Source organism: Scylla paramamosain, chromosome 2 (assembly GCF_035594125.1).
Source record: "Scylla paramamosain isolate STU-SP2022 chromosome 2, ASM3559412v1, whole genome shotgun sequence".
In the NCBI taxonomy this organism is placed as follows: Eukaryota; Metazoa; Arthropoda; class Malacostraca; order Decapoda; family Portunidae; genus Scylla; species Scylla paramamosain.
The window spans coordinates 22,183,802-22,194,663 of record NC_087152.1 but is presented as its reverse complement, the minus strand read 5'-3'; the positions used below and the strand labels follow the sequence as shown (position 1 = coordinate 22,194,663).

The 10,862-nt window shown below is 37.7% G+C and overlaps 1 protein-coding gene across 5 annotated transcripts; it reads right to left on the bottom strand.

The window, feature by feature from the left end:
• Positions 1-1,045: 1,045 nt before the first annotated feature.
• On the bottom strand, positions 1,046-9,567 carry LOC135111816 (uncharacterized). 5 transcript variants are annotated; one of them, XM_064025535.1, is made up of 6 exons: positions 9,238-9,567; positions 7,307-7,409; positions 4,774-7,017; positions 4,371-4,567; positions 3,558-3,713; positions 1,046-3,214 (listed from the first exon to the last, which is right to left on the bottom strand). In XM_064025535.1, the coding sequence occupies exons 3-6, from the start codon at positions 4,923-4,925 to the stop codon at positions 2,772-2,774; spliced, it is 948 nt and encodes a 315-aa protein (XP_063881605.1). In that variant the 5' UTR covers positions 4,926-7,017; positions 7,307-7,409; positions 9,238-9,567; the 3' UTR covers positions 1,046-2,771. The 5 variants fall into 5 exon arrangements, with proteins under 5 accessions (XP_063881605.1, XP_063881610.1, XP_063881599.1 ...); XM_064025540.1 differs by having other exon boundaries at positions 1,046-3,217; positions 4,786-7,017; positions 9,238-9,561; XM_064025529.1 differs by having other exon boundaries at positions 1,046-3,217; positions 9,238-9,538.
• Positions 9,568-10,862: the final 1,295 nt, after the last annotated feature.

The window sequence follows — 10,862 nt, the reverse complement described above, 5'->3', positions numbered from 1 at the left end:
GGACCCCTATTCTGGGAAGTTAGTACAAAGAGCAGCAGAAAAGGTGAAACCGTATGTGAGCCGGAGTGAAATTATTCCGGAGTTGGAGGAGAACTATTCAGACGGATGTGTTGAGGAAGAGGAGGAGGAGGATCAAGACCTCCCTCCCCGCCGCCGTCGACCTCCCAGACGTCTTATTGAGGAGTGCTAATGTGATGCACGAACTCAGGAGTGAGGAGAAGTGAACAGTGTTATAATGTATAGGATGTGAGGGTTAGGAATGAAGTGAGTTAAGAGCAGGAAATCCTCATCCGCCACAAGTGTTCGAAGGTCAGTGACACTGTCTCAGCCACAAATAGAGTGGGGCATTTCAGGAAAGTCGTCCCCAAATTCTCGTCGTGTCAAAACAGTTCATATCAGATGGTAGCTTATGTGTTTCAGTTCGGGGAAGTGTACCCCATTCTTGTGGGCTTTACTTCGAGAAGTGAGGTTTCCAGGGAACGTCGTACTTGGTTACTTCCTCCTCAAGTTACAGTCATCACCTCTAACGGGTCCTAAGTTTCCCTTGAGGACGTATTACCCCACCCAGTGGGCAAATGTCACGTAATTCACATGGAATACACGTGGATCCTGCACGTGGATTACTCATGGATATTTGATGGAAAATGCAAAATCGAATTCACGTGAAAATGAACACGTGGAATACACGTGTACAAATTCACGTGTAATACACGGTAATATCTGGTGGAATAATCCATGTGTTTATTTATCCGTGAATTATCTGAGCTTTTGTAGTTGATTCCAACAAGTTTGAAGGCTGCATTATCGTGCTCTGGTAATCTGCATGTCATCAGTGCATCCAGTCTCTCAGTATATGTTTCTGTATCATTTACGTAAGCTATAGTCAAATAGGCTATTATAAACAGAAACATATCCTTTACGAGACCGCACATTGTTGACAGGCAGGCTGGTAGAGCACGATAATGCAGCCTTCACACTTGTTGAATGCAACCATAGTACTGTGCAATTTCAGAATACAAGGTAGGCATGTAAAAAATACAAGTAATACAGAAAGTGTATATATATATATATTCTTCAGTCTTACACTTTTTCATAAATTTAATAATCTTCATCCTTGTAAAAATATCAAAACCAAAATAATTTCCATATTTTATGAAAAAAAAAAAAAGTTAGTGCTTGCATTTTTATATATAAAGGCTTTCAAGATATCTGACTTGAATGAAGAATAACTGCAATATATAAATGGATGATCCCAGTAATACAAAAAATTAAAACTTTGTTTAGCCACAATCCATCCATAGCCTGACACCTGCTCCTATGCATTACCTCCCCATGCCATGGTCCAGAACAGCAGAAACCACCCTTGAACTGTGAGGGTGACCATCCGCCATCCCGGGCCACGACTCAATAAATGGGTTCCCATGGCACTTGTGCCTAGCATTATCCCTGGGCATGTGCCACAAGTGGGACTATAAAAGGTAGAGAAGAATGGGCAGATCCCCAGCCTAGTGTCACCCTAAACAGTAGAGGTATATAGAACAAGAGAAAGACAGAAATGGCTATGGGAAGTAAAGGACACCAACCCTCACTCTGACAAAGAGTCAGCCCACCACTCGGAAAAGTAAGAGAACGTAAAAGAAAATGGACAGAAAGCAAAGGGAAATGAGAAGGGAAAATATGTCAAGCGGTAAAAAGACCTGCTATGGGCTAGTAAAAGAGATCCCCACCCAGGGCCAGAATCAGTCGCCTCTTACGGCACACAGCCGACATGGAGAGGGCTACATTCTAGTATCTATGTAGCCCCAGGGGGAATATATGCAAAGAATACCAGGCCTGCCACAAGTACACAATATGCTTAAAACAATACAGACCACAGTTGTCAATGAAATTAAGCATTTTGTGAATTGATACTTGTGTAGCTCCATACTTTTTCATTTACGTAAAAATACATGGGAACCTAAGTGGTAGGCAAAAGCAAAATTATAAATTAAAATGTTATATCTATTACTAAATTACAAAATAAATAACTGTTAATAATACTAGTTTGCTTTTATAATCTGAGATCATTAATATCATCTCACATAAATATCATGAGGTAATATCCCAATCGGTTAAAATTTTACAGCAGTAAGTCTCTCTCCACATCTTAAAACCATTCTTAAGCTTGAATCCCATAACGACAAGTTGAAAGAACCAGGACCAGGTTAGCGTGGTGGCGGGAACAGCTTGTCTGAGGTTCGGTTCTCGGCGGTCCTGGTTCTTTCATTCTTAAGCTTCTCTAACATCCCCCCTTATACTGTTTACACATCAATAAATTTTGTCATTCTGATAGAAAAAGAGCTTCTTTAAGAGAGAGAGAGAGAGGGGGGAGGAAGGGAAATGTACACATAGTTACAATATATAAGGTCATCTGTGTACAATCAGTCATGAGATAAATTTACCAGCATTTTTTTAGTAACATACAAAATGAAAATACTTTATCTAGTCATACCCACTGCCACCAGAAGTCGAACCCGGGTCTCTTGAGTGAGAGCCAGGCAGCAAGACCCCTACACCACAGTGGTGTAGTGGTCTTGCTGTCTGGCTCTCACTCAAGAGACCCGGGTTAGACTCCTGTTGGCAGTGGGTATGACTAGATTTTTCACTGCGCTATTGCAGTTCATCTTGGTATGAAAATACTTTACTTCACCAAGGTCATGCATGAGACAAAGATTGGTTTGTTTTAACATTCTTGCAGATCTTAACTGATTGTAAGTACCATTTTACATCAGCTAATTTTCATTTTTCAATTTTGGAGCATTACGCAATTTTGCTGCAACTATCATTTGTATTTCTGTCACATTTGAATCTGAGAACTTTTTAAGCACGTCACCTTGGTCATGGCTTCTTCTTCGGTGAGGTGTGTCATGGTGTCTCCTGTCATGGTGGTCAAGATTGTCACCTCGATCATGGTTTCTTTTTTGGTAAGGCGTGTCATGATGTCTCCTGTCATGCTGGACACTGCCATCACTGTTGTCAGATGACTTGGATGTCTTGCTGGATACCGAATCTTTTGTTGCACTGCACTCCATCATCCCATGGGTTCTGGTGGACCGCATATCCAAAGACACCTTAGGAGGAGGTGTTGGAAGTACAACCTGTGAAGGAGCAGAAGCTACCTTATCTTGAGAGGTTGTGACCTGTGGCTTCTGTGAGGCTGGCTTCATGTGGACAGCTTCTGTGGAAAAATCATTACATATTACAAAGACACGAAAAAAAAAAAAAAACTGTGAAAGGGCTTGGTGTTGGGGGCTGTCAAAGACAAATAAAAGGAGTCAGTGAATAGTCCGGGGAAACCCTTCACCTGTAAATGTTTACAGTCAGACACTTTGTAGACAAAAATGAGATTGAAGAAATTTGCTAACCAAACCACTTTGTGTTTTCCCAGCTATCCCCCACCTCTCAGTTCTCTCAGTTTGTCAATCTAATTATTAATGAACAATAGTATTGCTGTTGTATTCACTGTTATGATTTTCTTCTTTCATAAATTGTTTTCAAATATGACCAGGTATGCCTACCATGTAAGTTTTCACTGCTGACAAAGTCATCAGGCAGATTTTTCTTACAACGTTTTCTCCTTTTTCTCATGAGTAGACCTTCATCAGGATCACTGTTGCTCTCAGAACTCTCCACCGTAGATGTCAGATGGTAGGTATCGCATTCTTGAAAACTATCTGAGGGGGAAAAAAATAAATAAAAAAAAAAAAAATATATATATATATATATATATATATATATATATATATATATATATATATATATATATATATATATATATATATATATAGCGTTGATGAAGTTTCTTGAAATACTTGGGTTATGAACAAGACGTACTCAGTACCATAACTTTATTTTGCACTAAGTTTCGCCACTCAGACTGCTGGCATCTTCAGTCTAATAGAATAAAATACATATTAAATTTACAATTACACCAAAATACTTAAAATATTATAATATAAGATTCCACACCAATACCTCTTATATTAGCCTGAAGATGCCATCAAGTCTGAGTGGCGTAACGTAGCGCAAAATAAAGTTACGGTACTGAGTACATCTTGTTCATAACCCATATATATATATATATATATATATATATATATATATATATATATATATATATATATATATATATATATATATATATATATATATTGCATACCTCGACCACTGCCCATCTCAGGCGCCAAACATTTCATTACCAGCCCTAAATTTTTGTGACATTTATCTCAATCAGGTACAGCTAAAAGGCAACAAAAATGAGCATTTCTGAGGTGAATAAACATGAAAGTGAACGTCATCCAATAACAGCAAGATAATAGTAAAACACCAACCAGAAGTGATCTTCACTTTTTTCAACATAAACTTTCTCCATGATGCAGGGTCTGGTTCTTGCTGATTATGAAGGGCATTCTCAGCATTAACTCCTTGTGGCCAAAACAAGGTTTGGTTCTCTTCTAATACCCAGCTGGATGGCACCACACCCTCTTCTTCTTTCTTACCCTCCAACCAAACTGCTCGTTTCCACATTCTAAATATAAAATATAATTAATCAATGGGCTATGTTCATGCTTTGCATATTTTGTTTCATTAATAACATCAGCAGTAAGATATTCAAGTACGAATAATACAATATTTAAAAGCTAGGCATGTTGGCAGTTTTACCTCTTCAGATAGGTATATGACAAGAATAAAAACCTAATTTCTATATTTTAAATGTAGTATAGAAACAATTACCCATGTCTCAACCTGACAAAATCCTCTTCATAAGCCGAAGAGCAGCACTCCGGGCTGTACTGGCACACAAGGCACAAGGGAGACGAAGAGGAGAGTGAAGATGCAGATGAACAGTTTTGAGATAAAGAACAATGGCCATAAGAGAGATACATAACAAATACAACTTGTGTATGAAGACTAAAATCCTGCAGATCTGAAACGTTTTGCTTAACTTCTCTTTAGTAAACACATATCAGTCATGAGAATACACCATGTACAACTGCCCACCTAACTGGAAATGTCATGTACAACTGGTACTAAAACAACACCATCTTTGTATGGCAATTTTATCACCTTTCTATGCAGCTGCTCTAAGTGAATTACTTTCTTTTTTAAATTACTCTTATTTTTCATAAACACAATGTTAATGAGTTTAGAATTGCATGGTTCAGTAAAAAAATTTTCAGTTTGGCTTTGACGAAGAACATCACATTCATAGTAGACATCATTTTTTAGTTTCCTAAGGAACACAAAATCTTCATTTTTTAACATGAAACAATTATTTTTGTATTTTGTAGATATATATATTCTGTGATTAGCTTCTGTCACTTTTGATTCATTAAACATTTTCTTTTCTGCAAGTCTTTTGAAAACTTGAGAAACTGGATTGTTTGATGACCTCACTAACTGCTTTATTTTGTGAAGTTCATTCTCGTATGGGAAAGCACAAATGTCATTAAGGGAACACTGGTAATTCTCTACATCATCTACCAAGTGAAGAAGATTATGAACATTATATACAATAAAACTTTGACCATATATATATCTCGACACTGTTGTACAAAACACTTAAGTAATTCTCTTGCATATGGTAAGTAAGAATTTCGTATTTCATCATTGGAATTCAATAAAACTGATAAGGACACAGTAAGCAAAAGACTGTTTTTGTATATAATAGGAACAACATCTTTCAGGACAACAATACTTGTGTATAATATATACTGTCTAAATTCGGTGGCCTTCCAGCGATCAATTACAGCTAGTGATCGTGGCTGTCTAGCAAATTCACTTGGTAGTTTGTTGGAAAGACTCTCTAAAGAAGAAGAAATTAAACTTATTTGAAGCTGAGAGAGTTTGCATTTCTTAGAACCTCTTATGAGGAAAAGTAGCATTCTTCTGGTAACACCAAGGCAAATCATATGCATGTAATCCAGTGGAAACCCTTTCACGCAAGATATTCCATACTGAATCAAAGGACTTTTTCCTAACTGATGAGAATCCCTGTACTGTTCCTGATTGAATTTCTCATCAGATCTTTCATTACAGGGTTGTGCAGAGTCTAATACAAGAACATGTGATTGCCAGGTTCCTTTAATTTCACATCTCTCACATGAGTAATACCCATTGTGCCCTTTTATGCATTTGATAAATGAGCATGCAGGTGCATCACAAATAAATGCAACTATTCTTACTGCCAGTCTTTTCCCTTCAAAAACTAAACCATTTTCAGAAAGTTGCTTATATTCTTGAAGAAAATCTTCCAAAAAACTGTCAATAGAATCTGGTTTAGTCTTTCCACAATACAGAGCAACTAATGCTGGCTTAAAGCAGCTGAACTTTATCAGTATAGGCCAGAACTGTTCATTGCTTGATTTATGTAAAGGAATACCATCTATGTTTACACTGAGTTTAACCGAATCATTTTCTTTTACAAATGCTGGATGAGTCTTCAATATATTTTGCAAACATGAACCAATCCCAAAATAATAATAGTGTCCTCCACATTTTTCTAATACCTCTACATACCTTGGAGTTTCCATCAAAGTGCGTGAATCTTTAGGTAGATTATGCCCATTATTCCTCAACAGCTCCAATAATTCATTTGCTGCCTGGCGTGTAATGTTATTTTTTGATGCCCATAAAGCTAATCCTTCTTCAAGTGCCAAATCAGATATATGGTGGTGACTCTCATCATCTGTGCTTAATTCTTCTGGTGCAGTTACTATCAAGGGGGATAAGGATGTACTTTCACAACTGTCCTGGTCAGAAAAGCTTAAAGATGGGTCAGAGTTATTATGGTAAAGTTTGGGAATTTTGGTGTTTTGATGAACCCAGTCAGCTTCCTCTTCACTACTACTAACCAACAGTTCCTTGAGCTCACGTTGTATCTGCCTGTATCTTTTATGGTAAGACATAATTAATTGAGAAGAGACTGTGATCAAAAGTCAGGGAAAAATAGGAGAGTTAGAGTAGTGGTTTAGTACTCTGAAAGATAACAAATGAAATGTATTAGTTTAGAGTACACAAAAACAAATTAAAGTAGTTCTGCAGTTTACACAAAACACAGAGTAGCTTAAAGATTACATACTACAACACAAACGAGCTCAATGATTACACACAACACAAAGTAGCAAAAATTTGCCTTCTGAAGAGAGTTTCAGTATGACAGTGATATAGGTGATCAGTCAGACTTTAAAGGTCCGTAAAGTAAATTTGAAGCAGTACATCATGCATAGATAGAACATTCAATAAGACATTATATATACATACTCACTTTAAGTTGTCTCAACAGAGGGAAAGAATGAATGGATGGAGTAGCTACCACCAGTTACAAGTTGAGGTTGATCCAGCCCATACAGTAGCAGGATACGCTCTTCCTGAAATTAATTGTTACTAATGGTCTGTCTGTGCAAATTTCACATCACATCCTAGTAAAATTAATTTCCTAAGTTTGAAAACATTCTATCTGACCTCTTCAAAACTAGTTACTATTCAGTAACTGATAATTTACAGACAAAAGTGGTTTTACCACTACACACATGAAAACTACTGCAGCTATATTAACAGGCTTAGTATGCATATGGGGAAGTAGAAATAATACCAGTGATGTTTCTGGCAGAAATGCCATAAAGAAATTGCAAACACTGCATTTTTAGCATAATGCATCCCAGTTAAAGAAAAATACATAGCTATATACATTTTCGTTGTCACTAAATTCATAACAGTATATCATGTTAGTAGTACTATAAGGTGTATTTCTGTATTTTATTATTAATAACGCATCATAAATCACTAATAACCACACAAGTGAGAAGTGAAGGGATCAAAACCCTCATGGTAATTGTGGGTCTTGCCAAATTTGCCCTATGTGGCTTCCTCCACCCTAAAACTCCGCCTTCCCGCCACGTCTTAAAGTTTGTTGGTGCTGGGAAAACGAGGAAAAAAACAAACCAGTAATAACACCGAGAAAGGACTCTACACTTTTACCCATAATGACTACTTGAACAAGGAAGGGGGTGGCAAACCCTTCCTTCCATTTTGGCAGGTAATTTCTGGAAAGGTTAGGTTAGGTTAGCTTAGGAAATCTTGGGTTTGGTTAGTGAACAATAATTAAGGCAATCATCTAAACTTTGTATATACTTGGCCTAAAATATTTTGCAGAATTATTATAGCAGAGGTCAGATTAGGATTTTCGGGTTGAAACTACTTTCTTTTTATAGATTTCGATGTGCTATTTATAAATTGGCAATTTTTTGGTTCATAAAAAAAATACTTGCCCCTCACCACCACCCCAATACTTCGAATCAGGTTAGGTTAGTGGGTTAGGTTAGGTTTGGTTTGGTTTGATTAGGTTAGGTGGGGAAATGAAAAAAAAATTGGTTATTTTAGATTGTTTTAGATTAGGATTCATTAGTTTTAGTGGTAATATTTTACTTTAGCTACACCAAAAGATTACCTTACCTACGGCCTTGTTTGCCTTACTGGAGTCTTACATTATGGTTAAGGTTTCTATAAGTGTCCCCGCCGGGTCTCTATCCCCATTACAAGGTAAGATATTGCATTAATTGAATTAATATTTATCTTACTTTACGGGGTTCTCGAGTGTAGAGGTGTTAGACCTGTTTAATAAATGGGTGTCTTAATGACAAAAGATCTTCGGCCATGTATTCAAATATAAATAAGCGTTGTTCATTACCCCAAAACCGTGGCAAGACGGCCAGGTAGGCGAGTGATATGTGGCGTTAGGTTATGTGCACCCGACTATCCCTTGATGTTTGTAAATACTTTGGGTGTATAGCACACTTTCCAGCCATTTCTTCAGTTTATAGTCCTCTGTTCTTTTAAAAAATTTCCGGGCTGGCGTGCTAGCCATTGTGGGGTTCCCTCGGGAGCCCAACCAGGTAAGAACCACTCCACTCAGGCCCCACCCCACTCCACTCCACCCCGGTAGGGTCATCTCTGGATAAGAGGTGACGAGCACACCTATCACTAACGTAGGGCAGACAGGCGTCTTCTCGCACAGCCGCTGCAACTCACATAGCCCCTAGAGCAGATGAAGAAACACTCTAGGACTAGATTCACTGCCGCCTAAAAATTCTTGTCCAACACTCTCTCCAATCACGCTCTCCCTTTCCTTGTACACTCCACTGACATCCTACACTTTGCCCACAGGTAATCCTCACACTTGAATACATCACTACATACCTGCTATTTGCTAGCACAGCCACGAAAGGCTCCAAAACAGCCTGAGACTTCCTGAACTGTCCCTGTCTTTCCCACAGTTTTCGCGCCAACGGCCGAGGCTGGCAGCCTGGCACGTACAAGGCAGACCATCCGAGCAGCGCGTTGCGCAAACTCCCTCGCCCTATTATTTTAGCTTACTATGGTGATAATTCCTTAATATATTCCAACAATGCTACCCTGAAATCTATTTCATAATACATAATATGATTACTTTGTGGTTTGCCAGCATTTACGGACAACAATAGAGAAAAATTCAAATTCAAATTAAAATAATTTATTGATGTAAAGAAAATAAATACATCAGAGAGAGAGAGAGAGAGAGAGAGAGAGAGAGAGAGATGAATACTCAATTTAATCTCCGTGTTTCAGTGACTGCATGGTGCATTGCCTGGCGGCCGGGTAGACTATTTGATTTAGCGGGCAGCTCAAAATTTTGTAGCCTATATATATGTATGAAGGTTGCGAATATATGGATTATCATTAGTAGGCTACAGATGAAATATAACAACTAAAATTAATCAAGGTGGATGTATAATGTTCTGGACTGACCTTATTTTTACTATTTTATTTTAAATTTAATGTTAACAAAAGCATATAATTAACGCCCAGAATGCCATTTTTAGTAATGTATTATCACGTGAATTCAAGTACCAGATTTATGCATGTATAAAATTACTAAAGAAATCACGTGATTTCTTTTTCCAGTTATTCACGTGAATCTGGTAACCAGTTATCCAAGTGGAAAAGACGTGGAAATTTAGTGAATACTTGCGTACTCAAGATTTCACCAGAAATCCATGAATAATCCACATCGAATTCACGTGCCGTGCCCATTGGGCAGTCTTCGTTGTAGTAAGAGGAATGATTTGTGTGAATGTTGGTGAATGTGTCGAATGCTGCGAATGTAATAGATTATTCCTTTTCTATGAGACGGGGAATAAAGAGAGTGACGGAGTTAGTCAGGTGACTTCTCCATAGATTACCCGTAGAGCAGAGGGTGACTGGGGTCCAAGTTCTCTTTTCCTGTAAGTATTCTGTATGTGAAAGGTGTTGGTACAATTTCCTACGGGAAGAAATGTACGAGTCAGGTGACTCAAGGGTAAGTGGTTGAGTCAGTGTCAGCTGTTTAGTAGACCTTATGTATGGATAGGATAGGGAAAGTGTATAGGTAGGATTTTGCATGTATTCTTCACCGTGAGTTTAACTCTGGGAGAATGGGCGTGTGTAACGCTCCTTTTTATTATTTCTGTGTTTCTTTGAGTCTCCCCAATAATTGTTTTCTTTTGTAGCTTGCGGTGAAGAGGAGGATAATAGCGGTAATTAAAGGTTTAGTAATTATATGAAAAATTATATTTATAAGGCGTGTATTCATGGGAGTGATTTAGAAGTCTTGAAACATTTGTTATAAATAGTCTTTACTTATTTCAACTGTGGTTTTCTCTAATCAGTGGTAATACGAATAATAGGATTACATCATGTTGCGTCAGCCTACCAGTAACTCATAAGGTGTCATTCCCTAGCTTATAAAATATGTTAGTAATTTAGAATTCAATTATTAACTTCAACTAATGTCCAGCCTATATGCT